At 44.3% G+C, this 19,611-nt stretch overlaps 1 protein-coding gene across 3 annotated transcripts in view; it reads left to right on the forward strand.

The window, feature by feature from the left end:
* The first annotated feature begins 12,907 nt into the window (after positions 1-12,907).
* The window catches only part of ARHGAP19 (Rho GTPase activating protein 19), a 507,107-nt gene continuing 500,403 nt past the window's right edge, over positions 12,908-19,611 (forward strand). For 2 of the 3 annotated variants that reach the window (XM_069611584.1, XM_069611586.1), the window contains exon 1: positions 12,913-13,024. In XM_069611584.1, coding sequence (XP_069467685.1) covers positions 12,987-13,024 — 38 coding nt within the window. In that variant the 5' untranslated portion in view covers positions 12,913-12,986. Of the gene's footprint in view, positions 13,025-19,611 lie in introns of all 3 variants that reach the window. The other variant, XM_069611587.1, reaches the window with a different exon arrangement.

A 19,611-nucleotide genomic window follows, 5' to 3' on the forward strand; every position in this document is an offset into this window, starting at 1 on the left:
ATGCCTAGGCAGTTAGTCAGCAGCAGGCTGGCTGTGGTGGCAAGGCGGCACGGGCCAGAGGGGGTCATCTCTGTACCCGGTGCCCAAAAGGATGATTTATTATGATCAACCATATTGATTATTTACCTATAACCATGTTTTGTATCAATAAAATCCAACGGCCTTTTATTGCCAACGCTTGAACAAAGTGGTGTGGTAAGTATTTTTGGGGGAGGAGGCAAGGCCGGGAGGCTCGATGCCAACCCACAAAATAACATATGTATGTCTGCTGCATATGGGTTCAACGGTTATGTGGATTGAAGGTGGGCGGCCAGCGTGAGGGAGGATGCTGGCCGGAGACATGTGGTGTGATAAGACAAGGCACAGGAAGACTATTCAATGGAGACACACTAGATTCATTTAAAAAATCAAAACAACCATTGTTAAAATATATGTTGGGTTTTATTTTAGATCTTAATTTCAATTGAACATAAATAATAAACATTACACATTGTAAAGTTCCGGTTGCAGCACATCCAGGGAAAATCCGCGGTATTGTCCACTGTCGCTGGGGAAATGTTGTCTAATGGCAAGTACCGCACAGGCAGGTATTACTCTCCGAACGCGGTGTCCGAGCCTCCCGTGAAGCCACCAAGTGAAGCAACGATAGGCCACCAGCCTGTACCACCTGTGAAAAAGAAAGATGCAAACTATATTAAAATGACAAAACTTTCTTATCAATGTCGATTCAGGTAAAAAATGTCATTCTGCTTTGAAAAAAATTCTATCTAGAAAATGCACAATATGGAACCAATTTACATGCGTTTGAATGATATGTAGATGTAATTTTATATGTGGGAGACGACCATGAAATAGTAGTGGCATCACTGACATCACAACCAGAGTATACTTACTCGTTACTCGGATTACGCGGACGAGCAGTGCCGCGAAGTTCGTGCATAAGCACCATCATCATCCTCAACACGGTCCGTGAGAGGCAGGCTTCCCTGAACTCTGGCAGCTCGGTGATGCATTGCGGACTTTGCTTGCCTTCCTGCAGACTTTGCTCGCCTTCCGAAATGTAGGCCAAGCACCCGGAATTTTCACGGCAGCAGCAGTTCTCCTCCTCAGTTGGCATTAGCTCGCACCGATTGCACGTGCACCAGGTGGAGACGCCGTCCATGCGACATGGTCCAGGCTCTTCATCCGTTGACTGGTCCTCCCAACTGCCGTCCGAATCCCCATCGTTTTCGCGTGCTTGCCTTTCCAGTAGTTCCTCCTCGGTGTACTCGGGCTCGTACATATACGGCATTATTGTAGCCATTGTGTGGTAAAGAAAGTAAAATAATTTACAGAGATGGTACAGGTGTTCACAAGGCCTAGAAGCGGCGAAGGTAGCTGACCAGAGCACAGAAACGAGTCACAGAATACTCAAAGTAACACAGAGAGAGGAATGGAATCGAAAATCTGCTGCTGTGTGTTGTGAAACGGTGTGTTTATACTTATTGAGGAAAGAGGCGTCCTGCATTTCCATGGCGACACGTCATTAGCTGAGGCGCAGCGAATGTTGACACGAAACGTGCTTTGGCGTTGGGAAATGGGCGGTACGCGTCTGCTGATGTCAGGCTCAGGGGCGGGGGATTTGATTTAGTGCCGCAAAAGCAGGTGAGCCAGGGCGATGCGGAAAGTGATAGGATTATCACAAAATGGCAGCTGATTTCGAGTGCGTTAAAGGGCGAAAAGTCGGGTAAGGTCCATAGGAAAGTTTTCTACGATCTACCGATTTATGCTTAAAATCACATGGCCGAACCATAGGGACAATAAAAAAAAAGTCCCGGAACTATCCTTTAATGAGATCTCATGTGTTGACGCTTATCCGATGCCCAGAATCCATGAATTGGTAGTGTGGTTGGGACTCTCCAGAATTATCTCCACCCTCAACCTCATCCAAGGGTGGAGATACTTTCTGCTAGATGAGGAAGTTAAACCCAACTTCGTCTTTTCAACCCCACAGGGGCTCTTCCAGTTCACTGCATTGCTGTTCGGAATCCATTGGGCACCGCCACATTTCAACGCTTAATGAATCTGTTTCTTGCCCTCTGTTGAACCTACGCAGGGCCTATCTGAATGATATAGTCATACACAGCTGCAGCTAGCAAGAACATCTCTGACACCCCTACTCTTTCTGTACTCGGCTTCAGAAGGTACACTTCACCGCTAACCCCAACAAATGCCATCTCACACAACCCTCAGTGCAATATTTGGGTTTTCAAGTTGGAATATTGCAAGGTTTTACCACAGCAAGCCAAGGTAGTGGCTGTACAACAAGTGGAGAATCCCAAGACAAAAAAGGATATCTGAGCCTTTTTGGGACTCACTGGCTATTATCTCTGGTTTATACCTAGATTTTCTGAGATAGCCACTCCCTTTACTGATGGACTGAAGAAAGAATATCCCAACACAATCTAATGTGATGAAAAGGCCCAAGATTCTTTCGACCAGCTGAAAGCCACCATGTACGAACAACCCATCCTCATCATGCCAGACTTTACTAAGGAATTCATCTCACAGATGGATGATTCCATGGTAGGGTTAGGGGCAGTACTGTCTCAACTACAAAACAGGAAGAAAAAGCTATCATATACTCACTGGCAGAAAACTCAGACTGATCACAGATCATGCTCCTCTGGTATGGATGGTCAGAAATAAAGAATCCAAACCCCTTGTCTTGAGGTCTTCATTGCCTTGGAACCCGTTTTCTTTAAGGTTGAGCATTGAGCTGGGGTGAAACAACCTAACATTGATTTCCTATCCCCATGCAGCTAAAACACAGGGAAAGCTTAAAGAAGAGGAAGGCGTCTCAGAAAAGGGTGGAGGTATGTGACAAGGTCAATTATGTAGTCTAACCAGGGGAAGGAGGGAGTCTGTATGGGGAAATATATTAGTAGTCATAGGGAAAAGAGGAGGTATGGTGGTGGAAGGTGGGAAGGAGAATGGAAGGAGTTAACATCAAAGGGTGGAGACAGAAAGGAGGAGTGGAACTGCGAAGTGAGAGAACATTGGTGGGGAGAAGGGAAGAGGTTAGAGCAGAAGGCGAGGTGAGACTGTGCATGATTTGTGTAGATGATTCCAGCAGAGCAAGTGCAAGGTGCACTGTCCTCAACTCCTCTAGACACTAACGCCTGCCTAGAGTCGCGATAGTTGGAAAATCTCTAGTGAGTTAGACAGCTAGTGCTTAGGGAAAAACACTGTAAGGGCAGACGAGAGAAAGAGAAGGATGGCACTAGGGCCCTCAAACCCTTTTCATAAACACCCTTGAATCAAACTTGAGTCTCCTGAGTATTTGTTGTGCCTGTGACAGGATGTACACATTTTATTTTCCAAGTCCAGTTGCCTACTGGGCGATACCCTCCTTGTCCTACTTTTATCCTGTACTTCTTTATTTCCAAGTGAGTTTTGTTCGATTGCTATCAGACTGGCATCGAAGACATATGATGTCCCTGCTCCCTTAGCTTCATTAATCTTTGTCATTGATCTGAGCGCTGGGGGAATAATCTCTGCAGGTTCAAACCATTACTCCAACTTGGCCGTTTGTATGGCATCACCCTTTTAATTTTTTCTTAGGCATTTTTGAAGGCCCTCTCACCATATTGCAGTATCGATTAGTTGTTTCAATTAATGTGCCAGCTTTTGCAGTTAGTTGGCAAGTTGATTTCTTGTTCTTTTTCATTTTGGTGTTTTTATGATGGTTTTTTCTCATGGGATTGTAGATACTACGGGATAAGCAGTGGAGATTACAAGAGGCGTCATTTTTCCCTCCAGGATATCTGGAGTTAAGTCAGGTATAGCATCATTGCTTATTTAAATATGTAAAATATCTGTGCTTTCCATTGCCTGATTATGGTCAACAATGTCTGCGATTTTAGATTCTTGAATTATTATGATAGTTATTTAAGCCTAAATGCTGTCAATGAGCCTCAGCAGTGCCAGTTGTCTGTCAAAATCTGATTGAGGTTTCTGGCCCACGCCAATAAGTTATCGCAGTTGAAAACTGAGTCCGTTTGAGACAAGCTGTGAAAGGATAAGGCTGGACTGGCAATAGTGTCCAAAGCTTTATCAAGTCTGGCGGTGTTGCTGAGGCTGTCATCCAGCAACTGCTTACTACAGGTGCCAACCCTCACTAAGCCACCTGATGGATCAGTGAAGCGTGCCATCTTCGTATCCCATTGCAAGCTGTAACAAAGTTTGAGAAGTGAATTACTATCTGTTATGGGGCTAGCTGTTGATGCTGCAAATACAGGTTTATTCATGTCACTGATTTGACTGTGATCATGTGACGATGCAGGAACGAAGTATGAAGTAATCATTCCTCATTCACATGTAACTGCTGTTACTGGTGTAACCGATGTCTGTAGCGGGGTATTGTCTTTATTGGTGGGAGCTGGGCTGTGAAGATACTGAAATTAAGCAAGCCTGCAGTGTTATCAGCAAGCTGCTGATAGTCCCTGCAGCACAAACTATTGTGTGACAAAATGAAAACTGTGTTGGGATAAGGAGAAAATGTTAAATTATTTTGTTTCACACCTGATGCTTGACACTTGGCAACATTTTGTAGCACCTGAGAAGTAGATTCTCTAGGAGAAAATAGGATAAATGAATTTCCCCATTCGATTGCATTGGGGTTAGAATTATTTTAGGATGGAGACAGTAAAAATAGCAACTTTTTTTGTTAATCAAATCGGAGTCTCACTCCTCAATCGGGAGGGTTGGCATGTATGTGGCAGGCAGGTGAATATGTTGGACTTCATAGTTCATCACGAGGGATGGCATCATCTTGTGAAGTGACAGCTGCTTACTCCAACTCATCCACAGAACAGTAGATGATGTAGCATCTAGCTTTTGCTCTGCCCCATCCCTACATACCAGCATTCAGACACGCATTCCAGGGATCCCATGAGAGACCCCAACCCTGCATCCGCAGCATACATGTCAACCCTTTCGATTTGGGACTTTTTACTGTGTCTATCTGAACATTTTTCAAACCCAATTCACTACAATGGGAAAATTCAATTCTATCAAGACCCGGAGGCTCAGATTATGCTCAACTCAACTCTTTACTTCTCGAGCAGCCAAAATCAATTAACTTCACTTTAAGCAAACTGTCAAATAACTACAACATCCATGAAAACATGCAACATTTGAAGTTTGTGTCCCATTTGTTTGAACATTCCATGTGATCCAAACAGTCAAATCACGTTCCTCAAGTCCATTATAAACACCACTGGTTTCCTTCCTTCTTCCTCTTCCTTTGCTGCTCGAGTAGCTGAGATAAGTGAATTTTACTTTATCCTTTATTCCTACTTTATCCTTTATTCCTTTATTGTGATATGTGTGACAATGCGTGTTAGTTTAGAATATAACAGTGTGTATAGCGCCTTTGGTAGAGCTTATCCGTGAGTTTAGGGAGCGCGATGGGGCTCAGCTCTGGCGCTCAACAGGCAGTAGGAGGCGATGCAGCACGGAAGTTTGCACCAAGCATGACGGGACCCCAGGAGGTACTGGCTGGGGAGCGTTACTTCCATGTTAGACCGCTTGAAGGGAAGGCACCGAAGGGTATTCCGCAATGACAAAGTTTGAGGATTTATTGATTGATTTATTGGTTGAAACAACGGAAACATCCGCTCCAAGAAGAACCGCAGAAGAGGTTTATCTCTGAGGCCTCATTCACGGCACGCCACCTGCTGGTGGCAGAGGCGCACCACAGGTTAGAAACCTGTAAAGAAATAGGTGCGTATAACGGGCACAGTCCCAGGAGAAACTTCATTCACTCCAGAGGTCAGGGACCAAGAAGTAGCTGACCACAGACGGGCCCAGTCCCAAGATAAACTGTGGAATATTTGCTACCAGACCTGCCTAGCTACAAAGAAAAATACAGTGACGGGGGAAGCCCAAGTACTCGGCATATTTAAAAGACGCCACAGACAGACAGCACGAGTAGGGATTACTCTGAAGAGGTCTCTGACGGCCCGCACGTAAGTGGCATCAGAATGAGCCAGGCTGTCCAGAGAGCTATGAGTGCCAGTGGGGGCCCCATGCGGGAAAGCAGGGGCATTATGGAAGACCTTGTGGCCTTTGATCAGGGCATGGCAGAGTTGATGAGAGAGGCAGGCAAGGGAAAAGGGGAAGAAAGAAAACCTGCAGGGTACATAGCGCACAGACACCCCCAAACCCCACCCAGGTTCGCCAGACAAGGGAAGGGGTGGCAAGAGAAAAGCAAGGTCATGGGCCAAACATGGCCGGGATAGCTCAGCAGAATCCTCTGAGATGAGCTGCCTAAGCAGTGACGAATCAGAGGACAGGAGCACAAAAGAGTTGAAGACTCAACATCTGGGAATGCCAAAAAACAAAGAAGTAAAAAGCTTACGGGCGAGGAGCCTCAAACGGACGAATTTGACCCAGATGCTTTCATTCATCTGAGATCCTCTGAATGGGAACCCCCAGACAATATTTCAGCAAACCTGAAGAGAAGGCTGAGGACACCTTTGAGCAAAGAGGCAAGAAACAAAATGAGGGCAGAATGCTTCAGGCCCAGAGTGCCAGAAAGGGTGGCTGAGACCCCTGAGATTGATGATTTCATGTTGACCTTCATGGGAAGGTACGGTAAAGACATCAAAAAAGGCATTGACCGGTCCTGGAGAACATACCAGGATAAGCTGCTCAATGTAGTTGGTCCAATCACAAAGATATGGCAGCTGGCGCAGGAGGCCAAGCAGAGAAATGAACCTATCGACCCACAAGTCGTCTCAGGCTGGGCGCATAGCGCAATTTGCCCTTTGGCTAATGCGAATAGTTCCATTGCAATGCAGAGAAGACATTCGATCCTCATGAAGATCGATTCCAAGTTGGGGGAACAAGCCCCATCAGAAGACGCAGCAGCTGCCAGGGGCAAACTGTTCGGTGAGACATTCATCAAGGACATGGCAAAGTTTGCTAGTGCATATGCCACACTAGATAAAGCCCAAGCTTCCCTAAAGAAGGTCTTCGGGAGGAAGTTTTTCGACAGGGCTGGCAGAGGCAGAGGTTGCTCGGCCAGCCGTTATTCTCACTACCGGTCCTCTCGCAACAGAACATACTGGAGAGAGCAGGACGACCAGTGAGCCAACCCTTTATTCCCATTCAGTGGAAGGGGCAGATGCAGGAGCTGGAGAGGCAATGCCAAGCATCAACAACAAAACCCCACAGTGTGAGAGATCAATTATCACTAATATACATACAAAACCCACACACATCCCTCCAGTGGGGGGGAAAGTGTCACAACATATACAAAAGTGGAGCGAGATAGCTTCAGACTCCTGGGTTTTGCAGAAAGGTAGAGGGTTTCCACTTAGAATGTTGGCAAGAACCAGTACAGGTACACCTTTCGAGACCGATCAGGCTCCACAGGGAAGACAAATTATTGCTAGATGGCGAGATTGAGAAGTTACAGCTAAAGAAAGCCATCAGACCATCTGTCAGACAACAAGGAGGATTTATAAGCAACATGTTCTTGGTGAAGGAAAAATACAAGGTCAGGCCAGTGATCAACCTCAGGGCTCTGAATATCTTTCGTATGTACAGGCACTTCAAGATGGAGGGCATCCATCTACTGAGGGGACATACTTCAGAAAGGAGACTGGCTCAGAGACCTCAGAGACGCATACCTGACGGTCCCTATACATCAGAGTCAATGTCAGCTTCTTCAATTCTTCAGGAGAGGTCAGAGATGGGAGTTTTTTTGTCTCCCGTTCAGCCTAGTGTCAGCGCTGTGGTGCTTTACAAAGCTGATGAAGCAAATAGTAGGACACCTCAGACAGCAAGGTTTCAGATTGATCAAATACCTGGACAGAATATATAAATTATGTGCCAGGACAGAGAGTTGCTTTCAGAGCAGGTGAAGAGCATGACAGGCTTGTTACAACAATTGTGGTTTCTAGTGAATTGGGCTTAGTCCAATTAGACTAATTGGAATTAGTCAGAGCTGGCTCCAGCCCAGTCGATGGAATTTCTGGGATTTATGTTGGACACTGTGCAGAGCACTCTCAGTTTAACACTAGAAAAAGTGAACTCTATCAAGTGAGAGATAAAGACCATGATGTTGAAGGAAGAGATATTGTTGAGAGGACTGACCAGGCTAGTAGGCCGTCTGTCATCTTCGATCTAGGACATTTTTCCGGTGCCTCTTCATTTTTTGGCCGTTACAACATCTAAAGATAAAACACATCAGACAGGGCCTGTCATATGAACAGAGAGTCCCTATTTTGCAAGAGGCAAGGACGGAACTAGAGTGATGGTATCACCACATGGAAGCCTGGAATGGCAGGGCGATATTTGGCTCTTCCCCAGACCTGATTAAAGAGTCGGATGCTAGCCGCTGGGGAGCCTGATGTGGAAATCTGACAACCGGGAGGAGATGGTCAGAGGATTAGCTAGGCCTCCACATCAACTGCCTCGAGTTGTTAGCAGGATCATTCGCAATACAATGCTGGACACAAAAAAGAGCAAGGTGTTCCATTCTTCTCAAAATGGAAAATGTGTCCGCAGTCAGGCACATCAACCGACTTGGCGGGACAAGATCCAAGATGCTGGCAGAGCTAGCGAAAAACTTTTGTCATTTGTGCCTCCAGAGAGGAGTCAGTGTAACGGCAGAACATCTGCCCGGTGCACAGAACCAGATAGCGGACTGGAATTCGAGACACCTGAGGGACTCTAGCAATTGGCAACTGGAGGAGTATGTTTTTCAGTAGATCATGAGATGGAGGGGTCCCTGTCAAACAGATCTGTTTGCCTCGAGGCTGAACAGAAAATTGTCTTGGTTCTACAGTTGGAGGCCAGACCCAGATGCATCAGCGACGGATGCTTTTCTCCAGGTCTGGAGACCAGCAAAAGAATATGCGCTCTCTCCATTCACCATGATACCGCGAACACTGGCCCAAATCAGAAGACAGGAAGCAAGAGTGATACTTGTGACTCCTGATTGGAGAGGTCAGGCTTGGTTTCCGGATGTGTTGGGTATGTCATACGATTTGCCAACCATGCTACCATAAAGAGAGGACATCCTGCTGGGCCCAACAGGGGAAAACATTCCTCTAGTTCAGGTAGGGAGTCTGAGCCTGGTAGCATGGGCGATTTCGGGAGAGCCTGGTCAAAACATCAGAGAATCTTGGCTCCCGGAACCAAAACGGCATATAGAGGTGCATGGCACAAGTGGTGTAATTGGTGCATGGAGATGGAGGTACATCCCGTTCGAACAGATATAGTTCACTTGGTGAACTTTCTAGCTAATCAAGTGGCTCAGAACAAGGCTTACAGAACGATTAACACTTATTGGTCAGCGATCGATTTCAGGCAGGCACAAATATGTCGAGGGTAACACAGTAGGTGAATATCCTATGAAATGTAGATTAGTGAAAGGGATTAAGAGTTTGAGACCTCCAGTTCCAAAATATTCTCATCTTTGGGACGTGAGTGTAGTGCTGAGAATGTTTGTGTCATGGCCAGATAACAAAGAGCTATTCAGAAAGGCTCTTTGTGCAAAACTAGCTACATTGCTATGTTAAATTTCCTGCAAGAGGATTTCTGACGTCAAAGCTTTGGAAGTGGACAGGAAGTCCTTTTCGCCTATGAGAGTAACATTCTATATAGAGAAAGGACTAAGACAAGGATCATGACTGTAAATTATGCAGCATTTCCAGGCTGACCCAAGTTATATCCGGTCAGGTGCCTTAAGGTTTATGAGCATGTTGCAGCTCAGCATAGGCCAGCAGGAGAATCTCAATTATTGATAGCGGTGAAGAAGCCATTCTGGGCAGTATCATCAGCTACATTAAAGAGATGGGTGAAATGGGGCATGAGCCAGACAGGCATTGATGTTGATCATTTCCGAGCACATTCCACTAGAGGAGCCGCGGCGTCCACAGCGTTCAAAATGGGAGCACGCTTAAAAGACATTATGAAAGCGGCAGACTGGTTGAGTGAGTCGACTTTTAATTTTATTTTAGACCATTGGATCAGGTGGCTATGTTCGTGGTAATAACAAGGGGGGTTCTGCGAGACTCTCTGCCAGACATGAGTCCTGGCTACAAGAGCCTTGCCCAGAGCCTTTAGCTCACTATCTTTCACAGAGGAGAAATATCCTAAACATATCGGTCTTTGTCCTGGCCTGCGGCAGTCCAGCACCAAAATGCTAGGCAATTCTCCTCTGAACAAGAGTACCAACAGCAACCCTAGACACGTGTTTTGGTCTGGTTGAACTTCATCAGTAGGGTGTAGCTGTGCCTCTCTAAGAATAGCGAGCAAGGGGTCCACATCCCAGGGCAGGACAAAGACTGATATGTTTGGGATATTTCTTCTCTGTGAAAGATAGTGAGCTAATGACTCTGGGTAAGTCTCTCGTAACCAGGACTAGTGTCCGGCAGAGGGACTCCCAGGACCCCCCCCCTTGTTAATTTGCATATTTAAGTAACTTTGGGTCTCACCCTAAGTTACTAGGGGAATCCAGACGTGGAATGAATACAGATGTGCAATAGATTCATAATAGAAGCCATGATTCTAATAGACACAGAGGCAAAGGATTATCCCATCCTATCAATCGCAAAGATAGTTTGACATGACTGAGAATTGAGTGTTGATTATGTAATGATTCATGTCAACTCATATGTGATTTATCTCTCTGAGATTGCCCACCCGTTTTAGGATAGTTGGTTCAGTAATACTCTTTATGTTTTGACAGGTGCAGACTCGAAACCTTAGGCTTCATGAAGAATGATAGAATGAGTTTGGGGAGTTCAAGCGTTTACTGGTTGGGATGCAGGTTTCAGTTGTCGATCAGCTTCAGTAAGAGGAAGAAGGAAGGAAGCCAGTGGTGTTTATAATGGAATTGAAGAATGTGATTGGACTGTTTGGAGCACATGGAATGTTTAAACCAATGGGACACAAACATCAAATTTCGCATGTTTTCATGGATGTTGTAGTTATTTGACAGTTTGCTTAAAGTGAAGTTAATTGGGTTTGGCTGCTCGAGAAGTAGAGTTGAGTTGAGCATAATCCTTCGCCTCCGTGTCATTAATAGAATCATGACTTTCTATTACGAATGTATTGTCCCTATTTCTGTTGCAAAACCTCCCTCCCAGCTGTGGCCAAATGTTGGTGAATATGCTGCAGTGCAGATGTGACTATGGTGCATTCACGAACCGAGCAGTGGAAAAGAACACGAAGATGACATGATAAGTGAGGTTCCAGCAAATTTACAAGTCAAATACACATACATGCCAACATTCCGAGGCACCTAAGGAGGGAGATTTCTTCAGAGAAATCGGGAGAGAACAATTTCCCCATAGGAATAAATTGGGGAAAGTACAATTTTAGGCAGGAGAACGTGAAAAATAACAGTATTTTTCCTTGAAAAATCGGTAGTCTCCCGCCTAAATCGGGAGTGTTGGCATGTATGAATACATTACAGGTGTTGTAGCATCTGTGTGCTGGTGCTTTATCCCATACAATGATTCATGAAGATTCCAGTCCCTGGTCACCATAAATTACAAAGTCAAGATACTTAACACGCAGAGGAATGCCACAAACGCATCTTCTTTGCACAGTACTGTGCCGTAAGTCTTGTGTTATTGTAACATACACCATACATGCCAACCCTCCCGATTTATGGTGGGGGACACTCCTGACTGATTTTTCCTTAAAAAATGTTGCTATTTTTTACTTTCTCCCTCCTAAAATATTTCAAACCACAATTCAATCCAAGGGAAAATTTTAAATTATGTTTCTGTCACTAAATCTCCCTCCCAGCAGCAGCAAAATGTTGGCATGTATGTGTACACAAAGTTCTTCATGAAGATAATCCTTTCGATTAATACGTTATTTACTAATTTTGAAATCATTTGGTCAGAACGGGTGGTATCTCCTACGCATATATATTGCCTATATTTTGTATATAATCCCATAGCTGTCAGTCTTTTGTGTTGCCAAGGCGGGTGAAAACACCTGATTATTCTTTTTTGTTGGGTGTGAGCCCACTGATGTGAATGGGCGCATAGGGGGCTTGGTGGGTGTGTCAGCTGATTGCAGGGTGGGTGACACCAGCCAAAAGTATGTTAGTCGAGAGCTATAATAATCCTTGCAAATACGACCGCAGTTTGCCATTCACATGAATTTATTAATGAACTAAATTTCACCTACAAAAATACAATTTTATTATATCATTCATTTACAACATAAATATATTTTTTTATACACAAACACACATAGAGCATCGATAACTAAAATAAATAATAATTTCACACAATAATGAACGTACAATCAACCGGAAAAAGAGAAAAGAAGTATTTATTTTTTTTGTTTTTTTTACCATTTCCATCTTATGTTACGCATTGCAACAGACCCAACCGACCACTATTTTTCTGAAATTGTTGGGACAAAAACATGTCAATGTTTTACAACCCGCAAAAACAAATGAGCCAAATCAATGAAATATATGTAAACAAACTATTGCTTTATAATTTTTAGAGGCCATTTTCGGAAATCATCAAGCCCATTTTAAACTAAATATTTTTAGCACCGTTTTTTGTTTGAGACCTATGCTAACTTTCCGAACTCCATATTAAAATGCCCAACACATTAGTTCGGAGTCTGATTCTAAGGGATGTTGATACTCTTTAATAAAACGTGCGAAATCTAATGTGGCGGCCTGATTTGCTTTTCTGTAAACTCATTCTCAGATTGACGTTTCAGTCTTTCTTTTTTGTTCTGCATTGCAATGACAGGTCCGCGAGCACTCAGATGAGTGTTCGAAATCAACCCCGTTGGTAAGTTTCATCGACTACATCTTAACCCCGCCCACTCGCCAAAAAGAAGAGTGAAAGGAGAACTAGCCAATCGTTCGTAGGAGGCTGGAAATTGAAGACCCAATCATTAGTCTAGGAGGTGTGAGCAGCTTAGTCGGCGGATGATTTGAAAACAAGATGGCATCGGAAGGGGAGCGGAGCAGCGACAGAACCAGGTGCGTTTGCTTCAGTAGTGACATTGTAGTGCCAACACTCGGGGATCTTGTGATGGCACAGCCTATGCAATGCTCCGTGAGTTGGGCATGTTCTGTTGGCGTCCCAGTTAAGAGTGCTGCACTGCATCCTTTTCAAGTCGCCACAATTCCGGCGTGATCCCTCCGAGCACCCATGCCGTCATGCGTGTATGATTAGCCCCCTAACTAAAATTGTAATCTTCAGACCAACTCTTGAACAGATGCCCTTTTCCAACAGGCACTCAATACATGTTTCTCCAGTTTATGCAGGTCCTAGCATAAGCAGGCGCATGCAGTGTCAGGCAAGTGAAGGATTCTGTGCCCCACCTATACTCGCAATTCAAATGCTGGACCATGTTCGATTCCAGTTGCTTGCTTTGGAAAATCGTCAGGCCCCTGGCATTTCTGCGCCGCGGCGACAAGATTTGTTGGTGCCTCTAATGTGCATATGTCGTCACCTCACAGAAAATGAGGCCACAGAATGAGTCTACTATTCGAGACGATCGTGGGCAATTACATTTTAAAGAAGTTGTGAGCTGAATCAGCTTTAGGGAATTTTGACAGATAAGCTTCATTGCGATAAAAGGATTTTCCCGAGAGCACACACTTTGGGTAATGTTATGACTGGACCTGGGGTCACACAGGCCAGTCCGACCAGCGCTGGTGGTGCCCAATATACTCTTCAGTTGGGACATTGTGGGCTGGTACACGGGCCAGCCTGAGGGGTGCTGGGGGCACCCAGCACACTGTTGAAGGGATCACCCTGATGGCTGTGGTCACACGCAATACCTCAGCTGCTGTTGTGCAGTTACTTTTAATTTATAATAACACCAGAACATGTTGAGTGCTGCGTTCTTCTTTATTCATAATATCACCTAACTGAACTCTTCAGTCCTAACGTTCCAGAGCCCTACTCTACCATTCCACTAGTCTATATTCTATCTAGACTACAACTATACTACTATATGACAATAATACATAACAATCCCCCCTTACTTATCATCTAAATGCTTATCAACGGTCACCTATTACATTTGTTAAATTAGTCTCGCTGGTTTCCGTACCATTCTTTTTTTAAAATTGTTTATTTAAGATTTTACTACAACAATGGTACATCAATCACAAAGCCAATACAAAGCAAAAGCGGCGAATCACAACACAAGAAACAGCATGTAGAAAAGAAAAAAAAAAACCTCCATCCCTGCAAAATATCCATTCCATTTGCCAATACAGGGTTACATACAGTTATCCGCTAATATAGTTCTAGGAATGCATCCCACACCTTAGCATGCACCCGCGGTTTCCCCAAACGCTTATACATCCCCTTCTCAATATTTGCCAGCAAAATCATTTCATCAATCCAGCCATCTGCAGTTGGCGGAAACCGGGATTTCCAGCTTCTCAAGATTAGCTTCTTGGACTCCGACACTCCTCTGAACAAACATTTTTTTCTTGGACACAGAAAGATCTTCAAGCAACTCACCAGAGCCCAGAACCATTGTTTTAAAATCTAAATCAATGTTGCAGTCCAGGACCCGCAAACACACATTGCAAACCTCATTCAAAAAGCCCCGTACCCTGACACAATCCCAGAGCATATGTTCAAGAGTTCCAACATCCAAACCACAACACCAACACACATCTGATCAGACAAGCCCCTCCTTCTGAGCCTCTCCAGACACCAAAACACTCTAAGAACCTTAATTTGCCTAGATCGCTCACACAAATTAACCGAACAAAGTTGCACATTCGCACACATCTCATTCCACACATCAATGGTGATCTCACTACTCAATCTCCTACTCCACTCATCCACCAATCCAGTATTATCTTTGTAGCTTGCAACCATCCGGTGATAAATCTTGCTCGCCACAGACTGACAATCCACGGCCATATTTTCCAAGACCTCAAAGTCACTCACCACAATTTCACCAATGCATCTTTTCAATTTCCTGTAGTCCACAACAGACACATTCTCAATATTAAACTCAGTACATAGCATATCAAAATCAATCCATTTCCCACCTCTAAAAATATCCTTAATCCAGTGGACACTGCCAATAAACCAATCTGGCCAAAAAATAGGCTTGCCAGCCTCAGTAATTGATTTATTAAACCAAATCGAAGCAGAAGGTGACGTCTGAGCAAATGACCCGCACATGTCATGAACGCACTTCCATACTTCCCGCAGAAAACCAGACAAAGGATGTGTCCCACCGCGTCTGCTAACTGACGTAAGTATTGCACGAGGTGCAAGAGGACCCAAAGTACTCGCTTCCGCCACAGCCCAAGCACCCGGAGACACATCCAAAAAAGGAAGCAAAAACCGACACGAGAAGGCAAGATGATATGCCCTAAAATTAGGGACCCCAAGTCCCCCTCTGTCAGCAGGAAGCTGCAACTTCCACAACTTAAGCACAGGAGGTTTCCCATCCCAAAGGAAGGTTTGCATAGATACATCAATCATTTTCCAATAACTTGTGCCAATTTTCATAGGGAGCATACTCAAGATATAGTTTATTTTGGGGGCCGCCACCATCTTCAAGGCGTTCACCTTGTCCCACAAAGACAAATGTAAAACCGACCATCTCAGCGTAGACGATTTCAGTTCACAACAGGCCTCCCCCAAATTCGCTTCCACCATATCATTCACAATCGGAGTTAACCAAATTCCCAGATATTTCATTTTGTGAGCGCACCATTGAAAGCCAAATCCAGTCACCACAGATTTAATACAACTCCTAGTGATAGGCAAAGCCTCTGACTTCGACCAGTTAATCAGATAGCCAGACGCGACATGGAACCTGTCCAAAACAGCCATCAATGAAGGTAAAGAGATTTCCAAATTCCTTAAAACCAATAGAAGGTCATCCGCATAAAACCAAGTTTTTTGTTCAACTCCATTAAAAGGTACACTCTCCAAGGTCAAATCATTCCGCAGAGCAATTGCCAGGGGCTCAATAGCCAACACAAACAGCAAGGGCAAAAGCGGACACCCTTGCCTGGTGCCGCGCCATAAAGCAAAGGTTCCAGACAACAAGCCGTTCGTCTTAACATTAGCCGTAGGGCGAGCATACAAAAGTGAGAACCATGAAATAAAATCATTCTTTGATATCTGCTTCTTATGTTCAAGTCTCGAGGCTCATCACCAATGTCCATGTCCCTTGACACAGATGTAATATAGAGTACAAAATTTGTACTCACCATTGGCTAGTGATATTTGATTGTTGGCGAGTAAGAAATTGTGTGCTGTGTGTATGTGTAGAATTGCAGTGGTGAGTGACTTTATGACTAGCCAACAGCATGAATCTTTGCCCCCAATGTTTGAAGCTAGATGTTTTTTGCTTCACAACATTTTAAAGTTTAGTCCTGCTTTGGTTGCCTGTCAAATACATTTTACTTTCTTGTGGAGGCAAATCAATATTACTGTGACAATTTAATTGATCCTCTACTTATAAAAAGTCTGAAGAATCCCCACCACCCCAAAACCTTATCTGGTTGTGTCTACGTGGATCCTTCCAGGATTTTGCGGCATGAAATGGCAAATTTTGCGGCACAAACCTTTATTTATTGCAGCATTTTTGCAGGACATTTTGTATTAACTGGAGGGTCTAAGATTGCCACATTGCAGGAAATAGGCAGAGTGCAAGGCTACAAGAGAGCCAGGGTATCATTATTATGTATCTTTTGTATTAATTTAATAGGAAGAGTCCCAGATGTCTCTGGCTTGGCAGAACAGTGTTTGATTTGGCTACATTTCTGGTTTAATGTTCATGCCTATTTAATAGTATTAACTAAATTGATCATTATCAATTGTTGTGCTGAAAATATTCCCCTTTTATGTTCTCCAATCCCCCAAACACCCACACACCTCTCTCACCGACACTCATCTCACCAACTCTCCATCACAACTTACATTCCTTAACCTCTCACTCTGTCATACAAATACTCAGGTGCTATGTCACACTGTCAAGTCACAATTTGCACTGCCCAGCCCCTGCCACACTCCAAATCATACTCCCAACTCACACCTTACACTCTACAATTCCTCCCGCAATATACAGTCCTTCATTCTTTTGTGCTGCTTCTGCATTTTGCATCCTTTCTCCCATTCTATCGCACTCTTCCCTCATCCTTTTTCCCAATCTGCAGCTCACTGCCTCTTTCTGGCCAACCACTTCCTCTCTGCTTTCTGGCTTACTGACCACACGCTCCCTCTACTTTCTGTACCTCTGCTCGCGCTCAGATTTCTCGCCCACCGCATCACTGCTTCCTCTGCTCTCTTGTGCAGCGCTTCCTCCTCTGACCCACTGCTCTCCCTCTGCTTTCTTGCCTATCACTTCACATCTCACCCATCACTCTCCCTCTCTCTCATAGTGTAACCATTTTTTTATTTTTTTAAAATGTAGATTTTGACCCAGTTCCTCATATAATGGGGCATTTAAGAAAAGAACGGAGGATATGCTATTTCTAGACAACCCATTTTTGTAAATGAGCAGGTCACCTTATTCTCAAAGGTGACTGGCGCATTTCCACAGCCTTGAGCTGTAGCGCAAATTGTGCGCTGGCCAGCTGCCTTGAATGGTGTTCTGGGTTGTTTGACCGAAGTGGAATTATTTGCGGCGGAATTGACCGTAGTTTCGTTGCAAACTGATTTGCACGTCAGCCAAACAACCCAAAATGTACCTTTCACCACCACCCCCCAACTTAACTGCTTTATCGCTGCCGCTTCCCCTGCAACCCTGCGGTGCCAGATCCGTTCCTCTAACGCGGGTCGGATCCGACTCCGCAGGGTCCCTTTTTTCGTTATTTTCTTTTTTTTTCTGTCCCCGCCTCCAATTTTGAGGAAAAAGGGGAAAACACTTCTGCAACCACCCTAGACCAAAAATACTGAACATGGGGAGCGGGTGACACCCCCGCAACACATGTTCAGTATTTATAAAAATCGATCGAATAGTACTGGACGAAATAGGTCAAATTGTAACATTCGATAGATTTTTGTCATCAAAATGGGCAGTACTTTGAATAGAATCGCTCTCCTGACGGTGTTCTGCAAGCTCCCAGCGCCTTTCAGAGGGACAGGCCCTCCAGGTGCCTGCCACTGTAAAATGCGACCCCAAAAAATGCATTTTTATCCTGTCTGAGGAACAGAAATGCAAGCGACACAGCAGCGGTTCATACCGTATAAGAAATGCATGACAGGGTCAGGAAAGACCCTGTCATGCAGTGGCAGCCCCACATCCCATGCGCATAGGGTTGCCTACAATTTCTGCACATTTAAAAGTGCATCTTGCTTGGAAATGACGGATGCGCTTTTAAATTGACAGAAACGCCACTTTAATTGATCAAGGAGGTGAAAAAGGCCATCTGAATGGGCGAGCATATAAAATGTGCCCATTCATGTGTCCCTTGTGGATTGGGCTGCACTTTTTTGGGGCGCAAGTGATGAGATGTATTAGCGCATTTCATTTCTTGTTTTTAAAAAAAAAAAAAAAAAAAAGTTGAGAACCTGGCACCCTGAGTGTTTTGTTTTTATTGTTTAATTTTTTTCAAAGATGCTGTTTTTGCACAAAACAGCCGTTTTTGCGGTATTTTGCACAAAACGGCCATTTTCCCAGCATTTTTTGAGGGATCGCAAAATCACTATATTCTGGAGGGTCTGTGTAGAGGACTTTCCACAGTTGCACTTGTTCTTTGGCATAGACTGTGCCCTGGAAACATAGTCCGTTATCAGCCAATGCGTTTTCTTTGCAGAGACAGTCAGCCGGACCATTCATGAAGTCAAAGTGCATCTGTTCTGAAACTGGCATAGCCTCCCATTGCTTTTTTTCTTTTTTTGAACTCCATGTTGTAACACAGCATAGCTAACGCATCAGCAGTTCTTGCTTGTTCTCATAGTGAGCAAGTACCACCAGCCTTGTATGGGCCTCCATTCCGTCTATACCGAAAGGCAAACTTTTGGGCCTGTACTTTCTCTCCATATTATGCAAAACCTCAATCCCCATTGTGGAAAAAAATTGGTGAGACCCTCCAAATCTTTAGTCAGCACTTTGACACACACAATTTTTTTGTAGGGATGTGTGAGCAGACATTTTTTTCTTATGCTCCAGCTCATTTCTCATAAGTCGATGTTGACATGTGTGATAATGCTTGTTATATTCCCATGAGTGTTTGATGTTGCAGTGACTGCCACTTTTCCAGTCAAACTTCAAATAAATACTCGCACGTTTTGGAACTCCACCATTCATGGTTGCACATGGACTGTGACCATTTTAGAATTTCTTCACATACATTAACCTATATCGATTTGTACATGTGCCATACATCACATTGATAGTTTGTCTGGAAAGTGCTCTCACCTGACCTTTGCAATACCCACATGCCTGTCCGTGGCTATCTGTTCTATGTTCAATCCCTTGAAAGACGAAGTTCAGTGGATTCAATTAATCCATATTTCTCCATGGCAACAGAGGATGTACATTCTGACACTTGTCCAATGACAGAACTCATTTGTTTTTGTTTCCAAGTCCTGGAAGTGGTAAGCGCAGTACTTTGCTGAAAATCCAGTC

This window comes from Ambystoma mexicanum, chromosome 8 (genome assembly GCF_040938575.1).
Source record: "Ambystoma mexicanum isolate Mex_15411 chromosome 8, UKY_AmexF1_1, whole genome shotgun sequence".
In the NCBI taxonomy this organism is placed as follows: Eukaryota; Metazoa; Chordata; class Amphibia; order Caudata; family Ambystomatidae; genus Ambystoma; species Ambystoma mexicanum.